The 26,870-nt window shown below is 37.8% G+C and overlaps 1 protein-coding gene across 1 annotated transcript in view; it reads left to right on the top strand.

Annotated features, from left to right (window-relative positions):
• The window catches only part of LOC150075985 (prolow-density lipoprotein receptor-related protein 1-like), a 1,358,636-nt gene that overhangs the window by 331,876 nt on the left and 999,890 nt on the right, over positions 1 to 26,870 (top strand). Inside the window, 4 exon segments of the mRNA XM_090387555.1 lie at positions 7,422 to 7,550; positions 10,875 to 10,994; positions 15,080 to 15,208; positions 15,558 to 15,674. Coding sequence (XP_090243681.1) covers positions 7,422 to 7,550; positions 10,875 to 10,994; positions 15,080 to 15,208; positions 15,558 to 15,674 — 495 coding nt within the window.

Below are 26,870 nucleotides of genomic sequence, written 5' to 3'. Positions count from 1 at the left end.
CACGAAGAGCAGCACACAATGATTACCACCCTTTGTTCTCTCCGATACAACCATCCTTTTATCCCTTGTAGCAACTTACCCTTAATACCATTCTGCTCCAATTTGTACAATAGACTTCCATGTGCAACAGTACCTTTGTAAGCACATCATAATATCCTATCAAATTTGATAGACAAGACTTTCCCTTAACAAACTCATGCTGTGTCTGAATTATTGCTACAGTCTTGTCTGGATGATCCTGCAGTGCATCTTTAACCAGTGACTCCATTATTTTATCTGGAACAGAAATTAAACTAACTGGTCTGTAATTACTCGTGTCACCCTTCGATCTCCCTTTGTGAATTGGGGATACATTTGCACATCTCCAGTCCGTGGGGACCTCCCCTGAGTCCAAGGATGCCCTCATAATTATGGCTAAGGGTTTGCCTAGTTGCTTTGCCACCTCCTTTAATATAACTGGATAGATCCCATCCAACCCAGATGCCTTTCTTATGTTTAACTTCAACAATTTCTCCTCCACTTTGCTCTCAGTAATTACAAAATCATTAAGCACCCTGCTACAATTTGATTACCTTCTGCCATTTTCAAACCTTAATAACTCCTCGTGTGTGAATGTAGATGCAAAATACTCATTCAGTTTTGCTATCTGAGCAGGATCATCACCAGTTGAACCATCGATATCATGTGGACTAATCAGGTTCATCCCTTCCTTTTAGAGTTTATATAATTACTCGTGAAAGAAATCCTTGCTGTTTTTCTTAGCATCCTTTGCCAAAGATTTCTCATAATCCGCCTTCACCTGCCTAACCTCCTTTGTGACCTGATTACAAACTAGCTTCTATCTGCCATGGGCTTCTCGGTTGCTTGATAATTTATATGTATCCCATGCATTTTTCTTCTTCGTCACGAGTCTCATTAGTTCGTTTGATCACCATTTAGGCCTAAACCTTGAACAATATTCCTGGATCAATATTGACTGGAACCACAAGTTCCAGTCAATATCTGGGAAGTTAAAATCCACCATTATAAGACATTCTGATTTACTAGCCCACTCTATTTCTCTGTACAACTGTTCATTGTACTCATTCGAGTCATTAGGCCTATAACACACTCCTACTCTTATTTTTGCTCTCGCAGTGCTTATGTCACACCAAACTGACTCAACAGTGCACTGTTCATCTATATTAACTGGATGCACTTCTTTTGATTTTATGTTTTTCTTAATTAACAGCATGGCACCTCCTCCCTTTCTATCCTGTCTATCCTTTCTGTACACATTATTCTCCCCAAATTCCAATTCTGCATTCCTAATATCAGTGTGACACCATGTCTCTGATATCCTAACAATATCTGCCTTTCATGTCTTGACCAATACTTCAAATTCATCAAATTTATTTACTATACTTCTAGCATTGGTATACATGCAAGCATACATGCACCTATTCCTAATTACCCTGACGCATCCCGTGTACCCACCTGTTTCACGATGACTGCCATCAGTCCCTGAAACCCCCAGCACCCCTCGCTCCTGGTTGCTACTTATTCTAATAGAAGTTGTCTAAGAATCACCTTTACCTCTGCCTGTGGCTACTTTTAACCTTTTATTCTGCGAATTCCCCCAACCTAGCAGTTTTCCGACCCACCTAACACTGCCTCGATAGAATCAGCAAATATTCTTGCACCCTTTCTATTTAAGTGAATCCCATTTCTGTAGAAGCAGTCTCTCCTGTTAACAAGCACAGACAACGCTGAAACAAATTCTACCCCTTGAAACTTGCACATTACTTCCAGGGCTGAATTGATTGACAAGGCTCTCATCATGTACTATCATGTCTGAGCAGAATTGCAGACACTTTCAAATTTAACCCTAACTCACGACTTTTTTCAACATCGACCTGTACTTGTTAAGTAAATCTGCAGATCTCCTACTCTTAATGTCATTGGTGCCAATGTATACAAAAATATCACCTTTTGTGCCCTTAAAAGATGATATATGCTTTACAACGTCATCAACTTTTGCCCCTGGCAGACATACCTTTGTCCTGTTCCATCTATCCTTTTTACACAGTGTATTCCCCCTCTCCCTGAAAATAGAGTCACCAAAAATAACTAGTTCTTTTGGGACCAGCGCATTCTGCCTTGGAGATTGCCGCTGTGTTGCCTGATGCCCAGGAGTGACCTCTGACGTTGAGTTCGGCAGCTGAGAGCTTGACGGGCCCCTCATATTAATTTCTTCGAGGGCATCTACCCTACACCTCAAGCTCTCATAGGTGCCCAGTAGAATGCTGAGTTGATGCCTAATATCTAGACACTCTCTGCACCTAGCACACACAAAGCATCCTCCTTGGCTAGATCGTGTTCTGTTTCAGAGAGTTCGGCAAACATTTCACAAGTTGCACCTTTTTTTAGGCTGTGATGCGTTGGAGAAACGTCCCCCTCAGTTATCCTCCGAGTCACAACACTCCTGCCACTTTGTGCCCATTGCTTTGCTGCTCTAGTCTGGAGCATGATATTTTAAATTAATAAGATTAATAAATTTAATTAAATAATTGTCAATAATACGCTCTCTAATAGAATCCTAAATGCAGTGATGTGTATTATGCTGTATAATTAGAGCTACCTAGTTACCACAATTAAAAATTTGAATTCCCTACTACTGTATACAAAAACAATGGCTGCAAGATTCGAACAAAATAACTGTTTTACGTATATTAAGTAGTAATCTACAAAAAGTCTTTATCTAAATTAAAAATAAAAATAACCAGCGTAACTATAACTATAAGACTACGTATAAAGTAAAATATAAAATAGGTAAGTAAAAAGGTAAGTGATTAGGTAAGTAAAAAGGATAATTAGGTAAGTAAACAATTAGGTAAGTAAAAAGGCAAACACTTATCGCTTTTTCAGAGCCTGTAATTCACAGCTGTAATTTTTAAAGAGAGTCAGCGCTCTCTTTCCTCACTAGCGAGGAAATGTATTCTGCCATTGAAATCGACTGGCACTCACCACCCACATGAATACTGCCCTGATCATTAACCTGTCTTGGACGGAACCTCTGTTCCATGAATGATGCCAAATTGGACCAGATACCCAAATTGGACTCTTTACCAACAGTAACAATGTGCTCTCTACTGCCAATTCCTGATGGCGATCTATACCGGGTTCCCTTGCCTGGTACCTCTTACTCCCTTTTCCCTGGTGGTGGGGGATTGGAAGGAGATACCCCTGCCAACCCTTATCCTTCTCCTGGTGGGGCACGGGCTGCCTCACTGAACATCCTAGGGTCGCCTTCTATGTCTTTCCCATACTTCTGTCTTTCCCCCAATCTTCAGTTCCACCCCACCCAACTCTGCCTAATACACCACCGTATACCCCACACAAAATTCCAAAACTTAATTTTGTCCAAATTAAATCGCATAAACTTCATTTGTAGATGCATATAAATTATCAGGCATGATCATACCTGCAGTATATCCAAAACTGCGGTATGAAGAGGGTGGCATGTTATATCGAGCTTGCACTGAACAATTTTATAACCCATGTTTAGTCTCTAGAGCAAAGTTTCCGGCACTTCCCACACTTCTCCTTCAACCCATGCATGGTATTAAGTACTATAGGTTTTTGATACCTTTCGTGTTTGGGGTTTTCATTAAAAAAAAAAAAAAAATAGCAAGTTTCTTATCCCAGAAAACCTCCGACTATCTCTCACTCCCACTGCCATGTTCATGGAGAAAAAGCAATCCGAACAAATCCAAAAATGTATAGGTAAATTATACATGAACATGGTTGGAGCAAAGTGCATTTTGCACACTAACACAGATTTTTTTTTTTCTTTTTTATATTTATAGTTTTTTTTTTTTTAATTAAAAAAATATTCATAGATGCAGGTCAAAAGAGAAGAAAATATTGGATATACTAAAATTCATATTGACATAATTTTAATAGTTATTTTAATATATATATATGGAGTTGCTGGATAAAGATGAAATGAATTAAAATCTCTTTTGTTATATATCTGATGCGCCAACCATTATAGCGTAGTAAAATTTCATTGTTATTCTGTTAAAAGCAAAAACAAGGCTTGTATTATTTTGAAGTATTGTGCAAAAAAAAAAAGAAAGTAAAATATATAATAGTAGCAGTATCCATTGCAAAAATTTCACAATTGGTAGTGGAGTTTTTCTCTAGCTGTCCTAACGAAATGTAGTCCATGTTTTGTCGTGAGCAGGTAAGCCAGTACACGTCGAATCCTTTCTCATTTCTTGTATCTGAAGAAACTTATAAATTTTCTTTCATTTCAACATCTTTCCAATTATTCAAAATGTGCACATTGCATAGCAATTTCACACATACAAATGTAGTACAGTCTCTATAATACTTCTTTGGAAATGACATTTTTTATATTTTTGTGCCTTTCACAATTGGTAGCACAATTTTTATTGCCTGATATTTTCCCTAAAATTTTTTGACAATTCATTGTCATCTCTATAAAATACTACTGGAAAGGGCAGAATATTAAAAAGTACACTAAAAATTCACCTTTCACTTTAAAAACTCGGTCAAACTTTCATTATTAGTGTTTCGTTTTCTTGCTGATGCTTCTGCTGTGCAGTACTTCTTCTGTATCCAACAAATATCAGCCCTGATGTTTGCATTTCAACTCCCCTGGTGCTCCATCTCCATGTGTTTAATGTCCTGTTTAAACCTCTCACCCTGTTCTTCACTTACACTTACAATCGATATGCTAGAAGTCAGAACTGTGTTTCTCAAACTATTCCTGCACAACAAGTGCCTGATGACTCGGCACATTGTCATCTTGGAAGACACCATCGCCATTCCGGAAAGAGTATAAAATAGTGGGGTTTACACATCAGCAAGCAGTTTACGATAGCGGAGCCCAGTGATACATTGTTCCACATGCACCAGGAGTCCAAGTTCCTGCCAGTGAAACATGCTCCACACCATACAACCGCCTCCACCGGCCTGCACTTTTGATACCATGCATGATGGATCAAGAGCCTCATGTTGATGTCAAATCCATACACGACCATCTAAGGTGTGGAGTAAATAACGTGACTCATCCAACCAGCACACCTTCTTCCAGTCTTCTAACGTCCAACTTGCATGCTCTTTGCACCAGGCGAGTCTTTTACGCCGATGAACCTTGGTTAGGAGAGGATGCCGTAGGGGTCGTCTGCTGGTATAGCCCATACGTGCAAGCATGCAATGCATGGTCATAGTTGATATTGTTCTGGGTTGGCCTATGTTGTATTGGGTAGTCAACTCTTTCCAGTCCTGGTACACTTTAAGTACGACAGCTCTCAAATACCCCACCAGTTCCGCCATTTGGGAAATCACGGCACCAGCTTGTTGAGCACCCACAATCTGTCCTTTGTCAAAGTCAGTTAAATCCTTCCTTTTACCCATCACACTCGGAATTTTACTACCTACTGAACCACTGATACCTTATCTGTGCTACGTAGATCGACTAACTGCGCACTCTTGTATCTCATGTGGTCAACAGGTTGCATTCACTTTTCATGAGGATGGTCATAATTCGGTGTATTTTGGTATTAGTATCAGTGCTGGCAAATGATGTAAGAAAACAAGCTTGTACAGCATCAGCCAAAAAAAAAAAAAAAACCATATCACCAGTCCATCTCCAAAATAAATACAGGCTGGCCTCGATTAACGCGATTAATTCATCCCGCGAGCGCATCACACAAAACGGAAATGCGTTAATCGAATATAATAATCAATAGAAAAAAATTATAATTGGCCCTTTGACTTTCTAGAATGTCCATAAAGGATTTTAAAAATACCTTTTAAATAACTTTTTAACTGTATACAATGTAAAAGATAATGAAAATAATTATGGAATTAAATGTTTATTGCATAAAACAATGGTTCCCAAACGCCATGGAATATTTAAAATTTTTGAGGGAAACGCAGCGATACTTGACATCTGTTGGACACCGCACAAACTACTAGCTTGAGGTAGTTCACAGTTTCAACATTTCTTATTAAGTTGTTTGAACCTAACTACTAAATGGAACTGTTGGGTAATTCTTTTGGTCTGGGTGCGCCTCGAAAAAATTACTGAGACACTAAGGGTGCCGTGAACTGAGAAAGTTTGGGAACCTCTGACATAAAATACACAATGAAGAAATGATTGTTGTGGAAATATTTGAACAGTGTTGACTTTCTCTTTTCATCAATAAAATTCTGAGAGCCGACAACAATCTTTTCTGGGTCCTGGCAAAATAAATATCACAGAGAACCTCAAACCTTTTGTTTCATGTTCTCTGCGATATGAAAGATTTCGGTGCCTCTGTAGCCAGGTGGGCAGGAGCAGCAGTGCGTAGCACACGCTTCTTGATTAGACCGGGGTTTCGAGCCTGTGCCCACCAAATACGGAGGAGGCGGAAAGGTCAGGGAATGACCACCGCATATCCCCGGAGCAATATGGCCTTAGTTGCTAAAGCTCCTAAAAACCAAATAACAAACAAACGAAAGATTTCATCTAGTTCTTTTACTTTTATCTCCTTCACGGTAACAATTTCATCTGGCTCATTTAAAAATCTGAATTTTTATGCAAGTGACTTTATTGACTTTATTAGCAGGAAACAAACAAGTAACACGTCTTCTTCCGATGGTTGATGGAACACACCGAGGCGGGCAGCTGGCAAACGTTGGTTTATTGCCCGTCCAACTCGCGGTAAGCTTAAACGCGCAATTCAAATCCTTTTCAACCATTGCATAAAAAAAAAAAAAGATCGCATTTACTGGAAATTTGCATCGTGTAAAGTGAAAAGTGGTATAATTTTTTCAAATAGCGCTAACTGAAAATTGTGTTAATCGAACTCGCATTATGCGAGGCCTGGCTGTATTCTGTTTGCAGTCTGGGACAACCACATGTCAGTTGTTCACAAATTAGTCACATAGCTTTGAACTACAGTCAAAGCGTCTGTATTTATGCATTCTCATGCCTAACAGCTAATTGAAAATGTTTAAAGATTCAAGTTTTTTTATTAAAAACTAAAAATTATATGAAATAAGTATTATAATCCATTAAAAAAAGATGAAATAATGGTTGAATTCTCCAAGCATAATTCAAAAAACCCAAAAAGTTCTTCTAGAAATTAAAAAGAAATTTGGCAGCCGTCTGGTGCTCCACCACCACCAGCTTTATTACTTTATAGGGTGCAACCTCTGCAGGGTTAAAAACAGTAAAAAATAAGTCAGCACCTCCTGTTTTTACCCCACACTTGTTTTGAACATATTTATTAACACAAATTGTAGAAGTAATTTTTTTAAATGTTTTCCATTTTTTTTATTTTTTTATTTATAGTGCTATTATAAGTTGAATTGAGTGTGTATTGTCTAGTAAATATATGCAGCAACTTGTTTTTATTTTGCAGACACAAGTGTTCCTCACATTCCTTGTCACAAAAATGATTTCACATGTACAGATGGATCCTGTATTCCTGCTTCTTGGGTTTGTGACCTGAAATGGGACTGCAATGACAGAAGCGATGAAGTGGGCTGTGGTAAGCATCATTAATATTTTTACTGACTTTTTTTTTTTTTTTTTTTTTCATGATTTGAGTGAATTACTTTTCTGTAGTGGCAGTTCATGAAAGCAGGGGTGACCAACTGAATTTGTGATGCGATCTACTTTTTTTCTTCAAAATGTGCTGTGATCTACTATCTCAAGAATTTCATTGCACATGGTTAAAAAGTTAATCAACACATATTGGATTCTTATTTTAAATTCATATGTATTTAAATTTTTAATTTATGTGAAGTTTGTGTCTTCATATCATCTTCCAAGCTTTCAAAATTGGGGACATACTGTGATAAGGCCAACCGTAAAGAATCTTCTGTATGCAAGTCCGTAAGAGTAGAGCGAGTCTTTGTTTCAAATACGAAAAGGCCGATTCACATAGATATATGGAACCAAAACAGAAATTTAAAAGTTTACTGCATTTTTTTACATTTGAATACTTTTCTTGGCAAACATATTTCTAAAGGCCTTTTTCTGATTATCTGGCTTTTAGGAAGATATCGTTTCGCAATGTAATAATTTCATTTTCAAGTAATATTTTTTCCATGTAAAGAATCTCAACGATTTTTTCTACAATTTGTTTCACATCTAAGTTGACATTAAATGGATAAGAAATATATTGAACAATGTAGCTGTTGATAATGACCTTGCATATTTGCAAAATGATTGAATTTTTTTTCTTTGAGATCCTTAGCTGTTGCCAAAAATGGATATTTATATGCAGAAATACTACTAATCATGTCATTAATTCCAAATTCAGATCACTTAACTTACTGGTAAAATAAAGCCAGATCACACAACCACTCCGTATCTTGTAGCTGCTGATAATCATCTCCTCCCCTTTGATCAACAATTTTTTTTTTTTTTTTTTTTTTTTTTAATTTCATTCAGCAAATTTCAAAATCTCTGTAGAAACCTACTTCGACTCAGCCACCTCACATCTGTGTGTAATATCAGATCTGGTTCATTTTCATAGAGGTGCATTTTGAAAAGTCTCCTTTGAAGAGATTGTCCTCTGATGGAATTCCCAATTTTGAAAGCTATGTCCATAACACTTTTAGTATTTAATCTTTTGCTGGCTAACACTTGTTGGTGGATGATACAGTGGTAACTAAAAAAAATCTGGGAATTCATCATCTTGGCACAATGCGATGAATCTGTTAAGATGCCCCGTCATTGTTTTAGCTCCATCTGTTGTTATTGATATGAACTTAAATGATGGTAATTTATTATTTTTTTTTCAATGAAATTTTTGAATGCATTAAATATATCAAGACCTCTAATTCTTTCTTTTAATGAAACCATACCCAGCAGTTCTTCTCTGCTGGCACAATCATCGAAAACCATACGAAGAAAAACGAGCAATTGTGCTGTATCACTGATGTCTGTAGATTCATCCAGTTGTAAAGAAAAGGAGACACAATTAGCAATATGAGCACGCAATTGTTTGCTCACATTTTTAATAATTTTTTCAATGCATTGCATCGCATCACAGTATTTCGAGATAATTGCAGATCATGAAGAGCACTTTTAATTTCATTTTTGTTCTTAACATTTTCGAAAAGATAATCTGTTATTCCTAAAAATGCGTCTTTGATGAATTGACCATCAGAAAATGGTTTGCATTTTTTTTTTCAAGAAGATGACTCACTTTAAATGATGCTGCAGTTACTGCTGTAGATTGTAAATTAGGTATCATGAAGAAATTTTATTGTGCGAATCTGAATTTAAGTTATTTTAATTTATTTAGTTCTGAGGTCACTATTAGGTGGAAAATCCGATTGGTATTTACCATGGAGTGTTGAAGTGCCTTTCTAAATTTCCTATTTTGGGTATAGCCACGGAAGCATTGCAAATGAAACAATAACATTTTTCTTTTATCATTACAAAAAAGTATTCTAGTTCCCACTCTTGATGAAAATGATACGTTTTACTCTTTTTTTGTAGTATTCATTTTAAATCAAAGAGTATTAAATTAAAGTATTAGTACTGTCCAGTTATTAATATTAAGTAAGCTAAATAAGAATTTGACATTATGCTGTCCACAACGTAACTTCTAAATAAGAATTCAACATTATGCTGTCCACAACGTAACTGCTTGAATTTTCACAAGAGGCCCTAGCTGGCTTCGTGGCAACAAGAGTAGTCACATGGTTCGACGGATTTGTAACAAGCGTATGTAGTGGGCACATAATAATAATAACATTTAGATTTTGACTAATATATTTTTGATATATATTTAAAATTTGTTGTGATCGACCAAAATTAAAGCCGCGATTGACTTGTTGGCTACCCCTGATTTATAGCATCCTTTCCTGATGTCTGCCATGTAAATTTTAGTATTCAAAAAATGCAGCATTTTACTTCTTGTGTACTTGTAATGAAACTCTTATCTTCCTCCAAATGAGACCAATTCCTGCCTCCATCATTCCATTTTCAGATATTTTTCAAATTAGCAGAAATGAAAAACATTGTACCATGAAGGCCCATTTTTATTCTACATTCTGTTTGTACTATAAACCTACTCTCTTTTTCTTTCTCTGTATTTATTTTAGATCTGAACTTTTTTTCCAAAAAATTTGTTCTGCCAATCATAGGTTTGAATCTGTATGTTTTCCAAATGAGTAGCAGGTGTTTTTTTTGCTTACTTGAGAACTGGCACAACTGATTTATTTCAGTTTATAGAAAGAAATATGGGTGTTTTAAATGAGATGTTTGTTTTATATTAGAAGATTTTTTGAAATAAAATTACTTAAATAGAATTAAATACTTGGATGATTTGCCTTGAATTATTTCACAGTAAATGACCAAAAAAAAAAAAAATAAAATAAATAAATAAATAAAGTAAAAGGAAAGGAAAGGATTGAACTTCTAGTCTTTGTTTACATGTGAATGTTAATAATTAGAAATTGAACAAGTTTCTCTGCTGATATTATAATATTATGAAAAGGTATGAGAAAAATTATTAAAGCAGACACCAAATTCACACGTTGATTAGTATGTGAAGCTGATGATGTAATAAGGAAAGTAATTAACTCAGTGAAGAAGTGATATAAGAAGTACCACAAAATATAATCTGTAGTCCTTTAAACAATTAAAAACAGATTATACTCTGTGCAGAATGAAATCCCCAAATTTTCACTATTCTCCATTTGAATTTTTCCTGTGTGCACCTTGCCACTAGAAGAGCAATTGATATGAAGTTATTTTAAGTGTGATTGGTCTTATGTTACTGTAAAAGTTGAGGTTTATTTACAGTGATCTCTTTGTAGTGTAATTAAAATCATTTTTTTTTCTTTCCTTTCAGAAAATGTGACATGCAGTCCTTCTGATTTTATGTGTGCAGATGAAAAACAGTGCATTCCAAAGTTATTTGTTTGTGATGGTGATAATGATTGTGAAGATAACTCGGATGAAGAAAACTGTGGTAAGGAATATTGATCAATAATTTACTACTTTACTAAGTACATTTTATAAGTACAGCACAGCCACTCCCCGATTAACGTAAGGGTTGCGTTCCGCAGAACTCTACGTAAGTCAGAATTTTACCTGTCAGAATTTCCCTAAATGCTTATGTAGCACTCGTATATTTTATTGAATTTGATTGAAGCAAAAAATAAAATTTCGACGAACATATAAATAGAATTATTTATTCAATTTTTTTATCTCGTGCACAGGAAAAATTACAAAATTTTAAAAATTATAAAATTACAAAAAGAGAGAGGAGACAGGCATAACATCGGCAAGTTTTACCTTTCGAGCATTGTTGCTAGAATTAACTCTCCAGCTGATAAGCATGCCGCTAAGGAAGTTGAGAGCTGTGGAGATTTAGAAGAAGTTTTTTTTCCAACACATCACAAAATTTCTCTGCAGCTGCAGAATCAGCAATGATGACTTCACCGTATACAGCGCGATGCTTGAACCTATTAAACCACCCATTGCTTGCCACGAACTTGGCTTGGGGTTCGCTGTACTTATCCTTAATATCTTCATAAATACCTCTTGCTTTTGCTTGAATGGCCATTGGACCCAGAGGCACTTTCTTCTTAATCTGACTTTCCATCCATATTATTAATAGCATTTCCATCTTTGATATAGCACTTGAATGCTGTTTTGTGATCACCGTTGATCTTAAATGTGCTGATTCTTTAACATATTCTTTTATACGCGCACTGTCCCTTATAATAGTATTCACTGTTGAAGCAGTGAGACCTAATTCTGTGCAATAGATGACAAACTTTGTCCTGCTTCGTACTTACAAATGATCTTTGCTGTTTTTCTTAGCATCCTTTTCCATAGATTTCTCATAATGTGCCTTCGCCTGCCTAACCTCCTTTGTGACTTGATTATAGACTAGCTTATATCTGCCATAGGCTTCTGTGTCGGCTGATAATTTATATGCATCCCATGCATTTTTCTTCTCTCTCACGAGTCTCATTAGTTCATTTTACAACCATTTAGGCCTAAACCCTGAACAATATTTCTTAATAGATATGAAACGTTTAGTAGCTTCCACAATTAATTCCTTGAATGTTTCCCACCTAGAATTTGCTGTTGGTCCCACTTTAAAGAATTTAAAAACTGTCTGAGACCAGTGTAGTCACCTTTCCGGAAGCAAAAATCCTTTCCTTTACCCCTGATGGTAATTATATCTTTAAGTAAATCCCACATCAGTACACTGTGATCGCTGCCACTTAGTGGTTCCTTTATCTGCAAATTCTTACTACACGAATGATCACTGCTGATAACCAGATCAAGAGTATTACCTTCTTTGGTTGCCTCTTGAACATGCTGCTGCAGAAAACAATCATCCAATAAAACCACAAAAGTCTTACTAGTGTGCGAATGACCAGACCACAAGTTCCAGTCAATATCTGGGAAGTTAAAATCCCCCATTATAAGACATTCTGATTTACTAGCCCATTATATTTCTCCGTGCAATTTTTCATTGTAGTCATTCGAGTCATTAGGCCTGTAACACACTCCTACTCTTATTTTTGCTTTCACAGTGCTTATGTCACACCAAACTGACTCAACAGTGCACAGTTCATCTATATCAACTGGATGCACTTCTTTTGATTTTATGTTTTTCTTAATTAACAGCGTAACACCTCCTCCCTTCCTATCCTGTCTATCCTTTCTGTACACATTGTACTCCCAAAATTTCAGTTCTGCATTCCTTATATCTGATATCTGTGTGACACCACATCTCTGCTTTCCCAACAATATCCGCCTTCGATGTCTTGACCAACACTTCAAATTCATCAAATTTATTTACTATACTTCTAGCATTGGTATTCATGCAAGTATACATGCACCTATTCTTATTCTTAGTTACCCAAACACATTCCATACACCCACTTGTTACACGATGACTGCCATCAGTCCCTGAAACCCCCAGTAGTACAAGAATCACCGTCACCTCTGCCTGCGGCTACTTTTAACCTTTTAGTCTTTGAATCCACCCCCCCCAATCTAGCAGTTTTCCGGCCCACCTATCACTGCCTCGAGAGCATCAGCAAATATTCTTGCACCCTTTCTATTTATTACACCTCTGGCATTCCCCTCCCTGAATAACTCCTCATGTGTGAATGTAGCTGCATAATATTCATTTAATTTTTTAGCTACCTGAGCAGGATCATCAACAGTTGAACCATTGATATCAAGTGGACCAATCTGATTCATCCCCTTCCTTCTATAGTTTACATAAGGAAAGAATTCTTTGCTGTTTTTCTTTGCATTCTTTGCCAAACATTTCTCGTAATCTGTCTTTACCTGCCTAACCTCCTTTGTGACTCGGTTACAGATCAGCTTATATCCATCATAGACTTCAGTGTCACCTCTTAATTTATATGTATCCCATGCAATTTTCTTCTCTGCCACATGTCTCATTAGTTTACCTGACATCCATTTGGGCCTAAACCTCGAACAATATTTATTAGTTGGTACGATGTTTGTTTGTTATTTGGTTTTTAGGAGCATTAGCAACTAAGGCCATATTGCTCCGAGGATATGTGGTGGTCATTCCCTGACCTTTCCGCATCCTCTGTATTTGGTGGTCACGGACTCGAATCCCGGTCTAATTAAGAAGTGTGTGCTACGCACTGCTGGTCCAGGCTACGGAGGCACCAGTTGGTATGAAAACCCTAGTAGGTTCCAAGACTAATTCTTTGAATGCTTCCCACTTTGAATTTGCTGTTGGTAACATCATCAGCTGGTTCCACCGTATAGTTTTTAAAACTGTCTCAGTCCACTGTAGTCACCTTTAAGAAATCAAAAACCTTCCCTTTACCCCTGATGGTAGTTACCTTTTTGAGTATATTCCACTTTTGCACACTTTGATCACTGCCACCTAGTGGTTCCTTTATCTGCAGATTCCAAATGCATGAAGAATCACTACTGATAATCCGATCAAGAGTATTACTCCCTCTGGATGCTTCCCGAACATGCTGCTTTAGAAACTAATCATCCAATATATCCACAAAAGCCTTGCTAGTGTGTGATTATGCATCTACTGCATAATCAGAACTAGCAATGATGAATAATCTAATGATGCATGTTAGATGAATCATTAGATTATTAATCATTAGATTATTAATCATTAGATTAGATGCATCATTAGATTATTCAACATTAGATTAGATGCATCATTAGATTAGACATTTACATGCATATTATGCATCTAAAGCTGAAAAAAAAATCCTTGAAATGTACTTTCTGATATATATTTAGCTTTTTAACTGAATTAACTATCTAAACTCTAGACATATTTATTCCAAAATATTTTATGGCACTACTGGCAGCCATTATCTGAAAGTGAGTCTTGTTTTCTCTACTAATAGCCCTGTGGTCAAACTCACGGGTGCATAAGTATATGTGCCTTGAGTGACTGGGATTCAAGCCTGTGACTGCTAAAGATGGTGCTGTTTCTTGTAATCTGTCTGTCTTGTGAACTCCTCTGACCATTTGGTCGTCTTGGAGAGTATAAACAGAAAATTTATTTATTTAAATCACGTGTGTTTCTTAGCCAGCTGGCTGAGAATTTCTAGTTTCTTCAGCAGTTTACTTTTGGAAAGCCTATATGCAAAATGAATGATAAATCTGAAAGGGGAGGGAGGGTTTACTGGACCAAGTTTTGCTTATAAAAAATATTTAATTTACATATGACTGGTATTGAGTTTCTGATTTTGTTAGCTTGCTTAAATCAAGTTTAAATGCACGTGACTGGTAGAAGAGACAATACAGTCTCAGTGGGCAAAAGTGACTTTTTGATGCTTTTTTAAATTCTTACAAAATTGAATATGTTAAAAGTTTTTTTTTACTTGTTAAATATCAATCTTTTTTTGCTTGTTGTAGGCGTAATATTTGTTTGCTTAATATTTTTATGATTAACCTTTTTTATGCTTCTTATAAGATGATCTTGTTTTGCTTGTCAAATGCTTATATTAGCATTTTACAAATATGTTTATGAAACAAAAATAATCACATTCAGAATTTGTTTTTTGAAACCAGATCCAACTCCCCCTCCGTGTCATCTTCCTAATCGTACGTGTGATAATGGAACTCGTTGCTTACATATTAGCCACTTCTGCAACAAGATTTTAGATTGTACTGATGGATCTGATGAAGGAGGGCTATGTGGTAATTTAAAAAAATATATATATTTATATATCTGTAATTTAACCAGCCTATAGATTTTGAATATTAATTCTTAATTTTTTTTATTGTAAAACAAGTTTTTGATATTTAAGCAAGAATATAATATTGATAGATACATACTGTTCATTACAATTTAAAAAAAAAAAAAAAAAAAAAAAAAAGCACATAAATATATGAGAAACATTTTGTATTTTTGAGTAATATCAATTGGTTTTTATTGGTTAGTATATAAAATTTTAGAATTTTAAATGAATTTTGTTTTATACAAAGTATAAAGTCTGGTTTTTTACTAATTTTTTTATGCATAATTTTATTTTTTCCTGTGTGAAAGAGTATGACCAGTGTTTTTTTAGTGATTGTGAGAGCCATTGTCAGAATATTCCAGAGGGACATACCTGCTATTGTCCAGAAAATCTACGCTTAGCTGTTGATGGCAAGACCTGTACAGGTAAAATGTTTTATTTGTAATAAACATATTTAAATATCTATAAACTGGGAAAACTACTGAAAATCATTGCATTATATGTTAGCATATAATACTTATGTTATAAGTAGTTAACAGTACATGCTAAACTACTTCTATTTCTATTGAATTTTAAGATCCAGTGCATGCCAAAATACATTCATATTGATTAGATGTTATTTTTGGCTTATTTAAACATAAGTACAGTACAGACCACTGATATCTTCCTCATGGATGATTGTTATATGGGTGCGTTTTTATTATTATGATGCTTTAATGTGAATTTAAGGGTTATAAACAAATAAAGTTATTCTCACAAATTACACAAATGTAAGGATGCCCATTTGTGTGAATTCTTTTGTGTCATTTAAGGTAATTTTGACAATAGAGAGCTATTAAATGCTCAATTATTCCTATATTTAATGCTCATAAGATGCAAATGCTCATAAGATGCTCACCAATAATCCCAGTGCTCATAAGATTTTATGAGCACTGGGATTACCGGTTGTATCTTATGAGATGCAACTTGGATTACCTTTATTATTATTTTATTTTTTGCTATAGGATAGCTTCTTTCGACCAACTCTCCTAGTACAATGCATTAACAATTAATTTGTACCAACAATATAATTATAAGGTTAATTAAACGTCTTCCCCACTGTCAGAACAGTAGTGGGACAGCCCCATGGCATTAGTATTGGGCATCCAACTCAACCCTAGGTTCCAACTACCACCACCCTGCCAGTAAGGAAAGTATTAATTTGTACCAACGATATAGTTATAAGGTTAATTAAAGGTCTTCCCCACTCTTAGAAGAGTAGTGGGACAACCCCATGGCATCAGTATTGGACATCCAACTCAACCCAGGGTTCCAACCCCCACACCCCTACCAGTAAGGAAAATATCAGGTCTGACATCATTAAAACTAAATTTAAAATTAAAATTGATATAAAAAAGCTTAACTGCATATAGAGCAATATTCTCTTCATTCCTTAAGTTGGACTAAGGCTTTTCGAAACTACATGTTCACAGGGGAAAAAAAAAAAAAAAAAAAAAAACACCCTTTTTTTTTTTTTTGAGTTGGATGTCCAATATTGATGCCATGGGATTGTCTCGCTACTGTTCTGACAGTGGGGAAGACGTTTAATTAATCTTTTATAATTATATTGTTATAAATTAATCTTTAATATTTTGGACTAGGGTCGAAAGAAGCCATCCTATAGCAAAAAATAAAGGTAATCCCCGTTGCATCTCATTTAAGGGTAAAGATAATGTTAAGCTGTTCCACAAGTTTCACATACAAATGGTCTTTCATTAATATGAATAATAAAATAAATAAATAAATCTGCAGCCTTTGTCAATCCACTGCAGGATTGAGGCCTCCTCAACAAGTCATATTGAGGGAATGGACCATAATCTGCCATGCTTGTCCAGTGCAGGTTGGCTGATCGACCAAAATTTAATATGGTTCAGGGACTTGAACCCTGGTCTGCTTAAAGACAGTGTGTTATTGCACTCTCGCTCCTGACCACTTGGCTATGGAGGCTTTAATTCTCATATGTGTATTTAAAAATAACCGAAAAAGTGTTGATACAGATGTTCACATATAAAGTCTTTTATACCTATGTCTGATTTAATGTGGACCACTAAGCTTTTTGAATTTTCTGCTACAGGTAGCAAGATCATAAGGTTACTCATAAGTATGTGTAAGATATCTTCTTTAAGCATGAACTGAATAATTTCCTAAACTTAGCATTACATACTTTTCAATAGAAGAATGGATTTGTAACTGAATGTACAAGGCTGAATAAGCTTTTACTATGTTGGCTACTATGTTGGCATCTGTATGTATGTGTAACTAAATGGTTGTTTCTTTAGATGACTAAGTTTATCTGTTGAGCAAAGAATTGTGAGCACTGAAAGTATTTGTTGTTATTCATTCTGTTTCTTATTTCAAAGATCAGGAAAAGAATGATGAGATAGCTGAAAACGTTTAGAAGTAAGGTAGCATCTGATGGGAAAATTGAAGTCATAACAGAATCACACAGGTACACTAAATAAAATGAGTCGAATGCTTCAGTACATCTGATTAAATAAGAATAAATTCTTATGTTAATCAGATACTGAAGAAGTTTTTAAAACCTACACAATAACAAAAAAAAAAAAATATATATATATATATATATATATATATATATATATATATATATAGATAAGATATATAGAGCCTAAGTATATAGGGAAGAATAGTCTAGAGAATTATCTGTTGAATCCATAGTCAAATTACAAGAAAGTTCCCATAAAGAAAATTACAAGAAAGTTCCCGTAAAGAAAATTGCAAGAAAGTACCTGTAAAAACATGCAGTTAGTAAAGTAAAATTACTGATTGTTGCAATTGCGATGATTTTGGTGATTTCATCAGGGGTCAGCCACCCAAAAACAAGGGAAATGCAACAAATGAGTAGGGGCCTCTGTTGCTCTATGCTATCCTGGGATGCATGCTACATGCGTTAAATCCACTCTTACCCAATCATAATTCTAAGTTCTATTGCTTCCATTTTTTTACACTCAAGATCGTTTCACTTCTACATATATACGCCAACTATTAGCGGGAATTTCTCTCTTTAAAAATCTTCTACGCTTCATATGGGCACACACTCCGCAGCCCGCTCCCTAACTTCAGTATGGAACGTTAGTAAGTACTACCTCGACCCACAAATTTATTTTAAATCCATTACATTCTCTCTTCCCATTATCTTTCTTTCTTCGAATTTTACTTTCTTAGTATTTTAATTATTATGGTAGTTATTATTATTAGTATTTCTTATGCCTCTGTAGGGTCAGCCATGAGATATACATTTGCTTTCATACTCACTTCCTGCATTTATACTTTCCGTTATCACAGTAAATTACACTGTTTTGAGTATATCTCGTTTTCGAAACAGGGACCCCCTACTCATTTATTGCATTTCCCTTGGTTTTGGTGGATGACCCCTGATGAAATTGCCAAAATCATTGCAATTACAACAATGAGTAATTTTCCTTTACTAACTGTGTGTTTTTTACAGGTACTTTCTTGCAATTTTCTTTACAGGTACTTTCTTGCAATTTTACTATTCAACAGACAGTTCTCTAGACTACTCTTCCCTATATCCTTAGGCCTTATATATCTTATCTATATTCCTTATTATTATTGCTCTTATATTATTTCTCCTTGATTGGGGGGTTCCACCCCATGACGGGTATTGCTACCAAGTACACAGGGTGGTTGTTGTTATGTCTTGTGTTTACAGTTGGTCGAGGGTCTTTGGCACCATACCTGTGGTTGGTACTATGATCAGGTATGTTGCATATACCATATCTCTTTGATCTCCTGTCTTAGGTTCGTGTACTTCCTGATTTTTTCCACAAGGGTTTTCTGCAGGTTGCCAGTGTTGAGTACTACTATGTCAATCAGATAGGTAGCCATTTCCTTCTTGTCCACAAGGGTTATGTCCAGTTTGTTGTGTGGGATTTTCCTATCCATTATTATGGCGCAGTCCTAGTACAGCTTGTGGGGTCTTTAGTACTGCCTGGGGATTGTACTTGTAGTATGGTACACTTTCTTCGATGCTAGCTTCTGATGTATTATCCTGACTACCTGGCCGTCTCTATGAGTGTACTCAGTCTGAGTGATCACCTTGCATCCTGCAATGATGTGTTGGATCATTTCTGAGGCCAGGGGGCATCATCGACATGTGTCATCAGACAATCCTGTCCTTGGCAATGTTTTCTATAGTTCCTAGTGTTGATTACCTGGTCTTCGACGGCTAGCATGAATCCTTCAGTCTTGGAGAAGAGCGCACCCCCACTTGTGAGCCATGCATCGAAAGAAATTTTATCTATGTGATCTTGATGGAGATAATTATCGTGTCTGCCATGGAGTGTCTTCTCTTCCCATCTTTCTAGCTTTGTTTGTGCCTCCTCGTTGGGGGGGGGGACTCCTCGCTTAGGTTGAGTGGGGTATGGCCTGTTGGAGTGCTGCTGTATGTTTCCGGAAGTAATCCTTCGGGTTAACTATCACTGTCTTCTATTGCTCAGTGAGGCATACAGGCTCCTTCCTCCTTCTTTCTGGGCAATTGTCGGTCTATCCACCGCAGATTTTGGGTGGTGTTGGCGGCTCTTGGTCATCATTGTCCTTGTCTTTCTAATGATATCCTCCCGCTCGGTGTTAGTCCAATCAGTGACCCCGAAGGTGTATGTTAGCACTGGGACTGCATAGGTGTTTATGGCTTTAACTGTGTTCTCTCCGTTCAGCTTTGCTTTCAGCAGGCTTCTGAGTCTCTGATGGTATTTTTCGGTCAGGCAGGCTTTAATTTCCTTATGCTGTAACTGCTGAGCCTGCATCATCTAAAAGTATTTGTAGGCTTCTCCTTCTGCCATGGCTTCGATCACTTTACCAATCTGCAGCTGGTAGTTTTGGTTGACTAATTTTCCCTGATGTAATCCGTGGGTCTTGCATTTGTCTATACCAAATTCCATTCTAATATCATTGCTGAATTTTCAGTGATCTGGAGTAGTTGCTGGAGGTGCTTCTTGGTTCCCACGTAGAGCTTGATGTCATCCATGTACATCAGGTGAGTGAGGGTGTACAGGTTCTTCCTTCCTTCTTTGAGGTTATATCCGTACTTGCTACTGTTGAACATGGTGGATAGCAGGTTAAGTGCTAAACAGAACCATATTGGGATCGGGACATCTCCTTGAAAGATTACTCTCCTGATGGGGATTGGCCTAGTTGTGATGTTTTCGACCTTAATGGTGGTACTCCATTTTGCCTTCATTTCTCCGAGGAAGTTTGTCACTATCTGATTGACTTTGTAGATGTTCAGTGCCTCTATTAGCGAGCTATGAGGCACAGAGTTGAAGGCCTTGTGGTAATCGATGTAGGCTGTGTACATTTTGTGGTTCTTCTTCTTGTAGGCTTACTCAATAACCATGGCATCTATAGTTAATTGCTCCTTGCATTCTTTACTCAGTTGCTTGCTTTTTTTCTGCTGTTCGGCCATTATATTCTAGCTCTCCCAGGGGTCTGATATCTTCCTGGTTATGCAGCTGGTCAGGATTTTGTAAATTGTTGGGAGGCAGGTTATTTTCCTATATTTCGCTAGTTTTCTTTTATCTTCGTCTTTAGGCTTCAGATATGTGATTCCTTAAGTGAGAAACTTCGGGATTATCTGTGGGTGCATCTCTCTCTCTTCTTACACTTTTTCCTCTTCCGTTCATTTTCCCTTTCCTTCTTTCAATCTCCTGCTTTTTCTCTTATTCTTCCACTTTTTCTTTCTCCCCTCTTATCATTCAGGTGAACTGCTCTGTCAGGTGCTTGTGTGCGCAAGTGAACTTCTTGAACCAGTAGTTGTGAATGTTATCTATTCCTGGAGTTTGCAGGTTGTGAGAGTTCTTGATTGTCTGTTTTACTTCTTCCCGAATCTCTCACCCTCTTATTTCTTGTACGTCCTTGTTTTTCTTGTGTTCTAGTTCTATCCAGGGGGCTCGGCTGTTATGTCTTACTTTCCAGCTCCGTATGTTTCCCCAGAACTCCTTGATTGTCTTCTTCTGTAGAGGTCCGTTTTCTGCTTTCTCATCTTCTCCCAGTTTTCTGTAGAAGGCTCTTTGGTTCTCATCAAAGATTCAGTTGTTCATTTTCCTTTGGAAGATCTCTTTGTATTGGCATAGTCTCTTTCTGAATGTGAGAAGGTTCTGCTTCAGTGTGTCCAAGTATTCTCCTCTTCTCTGATTTCTGGTCTCATGTTTGCTGTGTATGCTATCTCTCTTGAGGATGCTCTTCACCTTTCCAATCAATTTCTTACTTCTGTTACCCAGTTGGTATTGGGTCAACCGACCTATCCCGACCTATCTAATTCTTCTATCTTCTGCTGAAGTCTTCTTTTCCAAGCTGGCAGTTCTTTCTGTTTTCGGTTCTTCTGCTGCTGGTCTCTCGTTTCTCTTCCATTAATCCTCCTGGCTGCTACAGCAGCACAATACATGGCTGTGTGATGGCCAGTTGTGTTGCACCATTGCCATCGAGGTAATGCGGTGATCTGTGACTCTCCACAAGGTTCTATTTGACCTCTGCTTCGGTCCATTCCTTTGAATTGTGTTAGGGCCTTTTCCATTTGTCCTCTATTCTAGATATCATGACCTCGTCTCTTTCCACTTCAGTTGCTGTCGGTTGTATTTCTTCTTGCTGTTCCTCCTCTGGTTCGGTGGTGGTATGTTCTTCCTCCTCTGGTTCCGTATTCTTTATCATTTGTAGTTTAATGCAGGAGCATTAAACTACAAAGGTCACAAACTGTCACGAAGAACCTGATGCAGGAGCTCTCAAGTTCTCCGTAACAATGGTCATTCTCTGGTCCATTGTTCGGTAATTCTTGCACTGCTTCTATTGGAATGAGCAGCAGCCTGGAAAATAAGAGACTGCTGGGAATCATGGGGGTACAAGTAAACACATGGGTTGTGTTAGGGTGGCTAAGAGGAAGAGCAGGTGCATGTATACTTGCGTGTACACCAATGCTAGGAGTTTAGTAAATAAATTTGATGAATTTGAGTTATTGCTCAAAACATCAAAGGCAGATATTGTTGGGATTTCAGAGACGTGGTGTCACACAGATATAAGGAATGCAGAACGGGAATTTGGGGAGTACAATGTCTACAGAAAGGATAGACAGGATAGGAAGGGAGGAGGGGTTATGCTATTAGTTAAGAAACACATAAAATCCAAGGAAGTGAAGCCAGTCGACATCGCTGGACAGTGCAGTGTCGAGTCAGTTTGGTGTGACATAAGCATTGGGAGATCAAAATTGAGAGTAGGAGTGTGCTATAGGCCTAATGACTCTGATGAGTATAATAAGAAACTGTACAGAGAAATAGAGTGGGCCAGTAAATCAGAGAGTCTTATAATGGGGGATTTTAATTTCCCAGATATTGACTGGAATTTGGGGGCTGGTCACTCACACACTAGCAAGGCTTTTGTGGATTTATTGGATGATTGTTTTCTACATCAGCATGTTCGGGAGGCAACTAGAGGGAGTAATACTCTTGATCTGATTATCAGTAGTGATTCTTCATGCATTAAAAATCTGCAGATAAATGAACCACTAGGTGGCAGTGATCATAGCGTTCTGAAGTGGGAGTTACTCAAAGAGGTAACTACCATTAGGGGTAAAGGGAAGGGGTATTGCTTTCGTAAAGGCGACTATGATGGACTGAGACAGTATTTAAATTCTGTACAGTGGGATCAACTGATGATGTTACCAACAGCAAATTCAAAATGGGAAGCATTCAAAGAACTTATCTTGCAAGCTACTAGGCTTTACATACCAACTAAGAAATATTGTCCAAGGTTTAGGCCTAAATGGATGTCAGATGAACTAATGAGGCATATGGCAGAGAAGAAAAATGCATGGGATACATACAAATTAACACGTGACACAGAAGCCTATGATAGATACAAGTTGATCTGTAACCAAGTTACAAAAGAGGTTAGGCAGGCGAAGGCAGGTTACGAGACATCCTTGGCAAGGGATGCGAAGAAAAACAGCAAAGAGTTCTTTACTTATGTAAACTCTAGAAGGAAGGGGATGAATCAGATTGGTCCACTTGATATCGATGGGTCAACTGTTGATGACCCTGCTCAGGTAGCTAACAAACTAAATGAATATTTTGCATCGACATTCACACATGAGGAGTTATTTAGCGAGGGGAAAGCCAAAGGTGTATTCAACTCTAGCAGTAAGCTAGAGAACCTTGTTATAACTGAGAGTAAAGTGGAGGAGAAATTGTTGAAGATAAACTCAAGAAAGGCACCTGGGGTGGATGGGATCTACCCAGTTATATTAAAGGAGGCAGCAAAGGAAGTAAGCAAACCCTTAGCCATAATTATGAGAGCTTCCTTGGACTCAGGGGAGGTACCCATGGACTGGAGATGTGCAAATGTGACCCCAATTCACAAGGGAGGATCAAAGGCTGACAGAAGAAATTATAGACCTGTGAGTTTAACTTCTGTTCCCGGAAAATTAATGGAGGCACTGGTTAAAGAAGCACTGCAGGATCATCTAGACAAGACTTCAGTTATAGCTCGGACACAGCATGGTTTTGTTAAGGGGAAGTCTTGTCTGACCAATTTGATTGGATACTATGATGCAGTCACAAAAGAACTGGATGCAGGGAATAACTTTGATATTATATACTTGGATCTTAGAAAGGCTTTTGATACTGTTGCACATGGAAGACTGCTGCACAAATTGGAGCAGTGTGGCATTGGAGGCAAATTGCTGCTATGGATAAAAGGGTGGTTGAGGGGGAGAAGACAGAGAGTGGTAATCAATGGGCACTGCTCATCGTGGACTAATGTTATTAGTGGAGTCCCTCAGGGTTCAGTATTGGGTCCTTTATTGTTCTCTGTATTTATAAATGATATTGATGATGGTATATCAAGCTTAATGTCCAAGTTTACAGACGATACGAAGGTTGACAGGGTTGTCAAGGACAGTACTGACACTATGCTGCTGCAACAGGATCTGGAAAGTTGAGCGGATGGCCTTGACAAATGTAAAGTACTACATATGGGAAACAGCAACCCCAGAGCAACGTATCAACTCTGTGGTACTACACTGACAGTGGTAGAGAATGAAAGGGACCTGGGGGTGGTTGTGCAGGCAGATATGAAGTTCTCTGAGCAGTGCAGACAGGCTGCAAGAGTAGCTCATGGTGTATTGTCAATGATATATAGGAATTTTTCTAGCAGGGATAAGGAGGTGATTATTCCCTTGTATAAGGCAATGGTCAGGCCACACCTAGAGTACTGTATACAGGTCTGGAGGCCTCATTTCAAGAAGGATGTAGAGCTGCTGAAACGAGTACAGAGAAGGGCAACAAGATTAGTGAATGGAACAAAGGGTGCTCTTACGAAGAAAGGCTTAAGTTTTGCGAATTACAGTGTCTGGAGACTAGGCACCAGCGAGGTGATCTGATAGAGGTGTACAAAGCCTTGAATGGTTTGAGCATGCTCAATGCTAATGGGATTCTTCCTCTTGCTCAGAATAATCACCTGAGAGGGCATAAGTTCAAATTGAGGAAAGACAGATGTAGGATAGATGTGAGGAAATTTGCCTTTAGCCAGCGGGTGGTTGGTAGGTGGAACAGACTTCCACCCCTTGTTGTGGAAGTTGATAGCCTAAATAAGTTTAAGGCTCAGCTGGACAGGTATTTCAAACGAACAGAGGGGTGAAGTGGAAGTGGTTATTTTTTATTTATTTTTTTTTTACTTTTTTTTATTATTTTTTATTTTTTGGCTGATGCTGCATAAGCTTGCTTTCTTGCATCAAATGCCTCTACTAATGCTAATGCTAATTTGAATATCCGGGAATCGTTCCAGCCACTTGGTATATAGTCTCACCCTGTAAGTTGTCATATAGGTCTCCAGCTTCGTTATTTCGTAGTATGCTTGCATGGAGTATTCATTTCGATGCTCCACTTCATCTGTTGGTGTTTTCTCCCTTTCTGGGTGGTCACTATAGCAATTGCGCAGGAAGCACTTCCAGTTGGCTGTGTTGGATGGTATTGCCCTTCTCTTGTGGTAGCCATATGGGGGACAGCACCACTTGCTCCACTGCCTTCTTCGGTAGACAGTCTCTGATTTTTTGAACCGACCCCGCTGCCTAAGGTCTGAATGCAAGTGACTTTATCCTGCGCCACACTTGATGCAGTATGATTAATATTTCTCTGCGATATCATCCATCTATGGAGGTGGACCTGTTTAGCTTTGGCTTATGTCCAGTGGTCGTTCTCGGAAGTGGCACCACATGGCACCACGTTATACCTTATTATTATTATTATTATTGCTCATATTATTTCTCCCTGATTAGGGGTTCCACCTCGTGACAGGTATTGCTACCAAATACATAGGGTGGTTATTATTATGTCTGGTGTTACTGTTGGTCTGACAGTATCCTACAGGTGTTCAGGATTGCGTCTTTCTGGAGTTCCTTGTAGGTGTTCACTGGGAGACGTATTGCTGCTAGGCTGTTATGTAGGGACTTTGGCACCATACCCGTGGTTGACACGATGATTGGGATGGTCATTACTTGTTGCATATACCACATCTCTTTGATCTCCTGTCTTAGTTTGTGTACTTCCTGATTTTTTCCCCATGGGTTTTCTGCAGGTTGCCAGTGTTAGGTGCCACTTTGTCAGTCAGCCTTTTCCTTCTTGTCCACAAATGTTATGTCCAGTCTATTGTGCGGGATTGTCTTATCCGTTATTATGACACGGTACCAGTACAGCTTGTGGGTTGGGGTCTCTAGTACTGCCTGGGGTTCGTACTTGTAGTATGGTACACTTTCTTCGATCAACTGGTATTTCCTTGCTAGCTTCTGATGTATTATTCTGGCTACCTGGTCTGTGAGTGTACTCAGTCTGGGTGATCACATTCCATCTGGCGGCGGTGTGTTGGATTGTTTCTGAGGCCAGGTGGCATCATCGACATATGTTGTCGAACACATCGTGCTCCTTGGCAATGTATTTTCTATAGTTCCTAGTGTTGATTACCTGATCTTGGATGGCAAGCACGAATCCTTCAGTCTCAGTGCGAAGAGCATCCCACTCATGAGCCATGCATTGGAAGCAATTTTATCTATGTGATCTTGGTGGAGATCATTGTAGTGTCTGTCATGGAGTGTCTTCTCTGCCCATCTGTCTAGCTTCGTTTGTACCTCCTGATGATGGGGGGGGGGGTCCTTGCTTAGGTTGAGTGGGGTATACCGCTCGTCTATCTTCCTTATGGCCTGCTGGAGTGCTGCTGCTGCTGTGTGTTTCTGGAAGTAATCCTTCAGGTGAACTATCACTGTCTTCTGTTGCTTGATGAGGTCTATCAGGCCCATTCATCCTATCTGGGCAATTGTCAGTCTCTCCACGGCATATTTTGTGTTGGCGGTTCTTCGTCATCATTGTCCTTGTCTTTCTTATGATATCCTCCAGCTCGGTGTTAGTCCAATCTATGACCCTGAAAGAGTATGTTAGCACTGGGATAGCATAGGTGTTTATGGTTTTAACTGTGTTCCCTCCATTCAACTTCGCTTTCAGCAGGCTTCTGAGTCTTGGATTGGTATTTTTTGGTCAGGCAAGCCTTAATTTTCTTGTGCTGTA

The sequence above is a fragment of the Mastigoproctus giganteus genome, chromosome 13 (genome assembly GCF_048544385.1).
Source record: "Mastigoproctus giganteus isolate SK-2022 chromosome 13, ASM4854438v1, whole genome shotgun sequence".
Classification (NCBI taxonomy): Eukaryota; Metazoa; Arthropoda; class Arachnida; order Uropygi; family Thelyphonidae; genus Mastigoproctus; species Mastigoproctus giganteus.
Note: the sequence above shows the minus strand (reverse complement) of the source record. Positions and strands in the feature narration are given on the sequence as shown.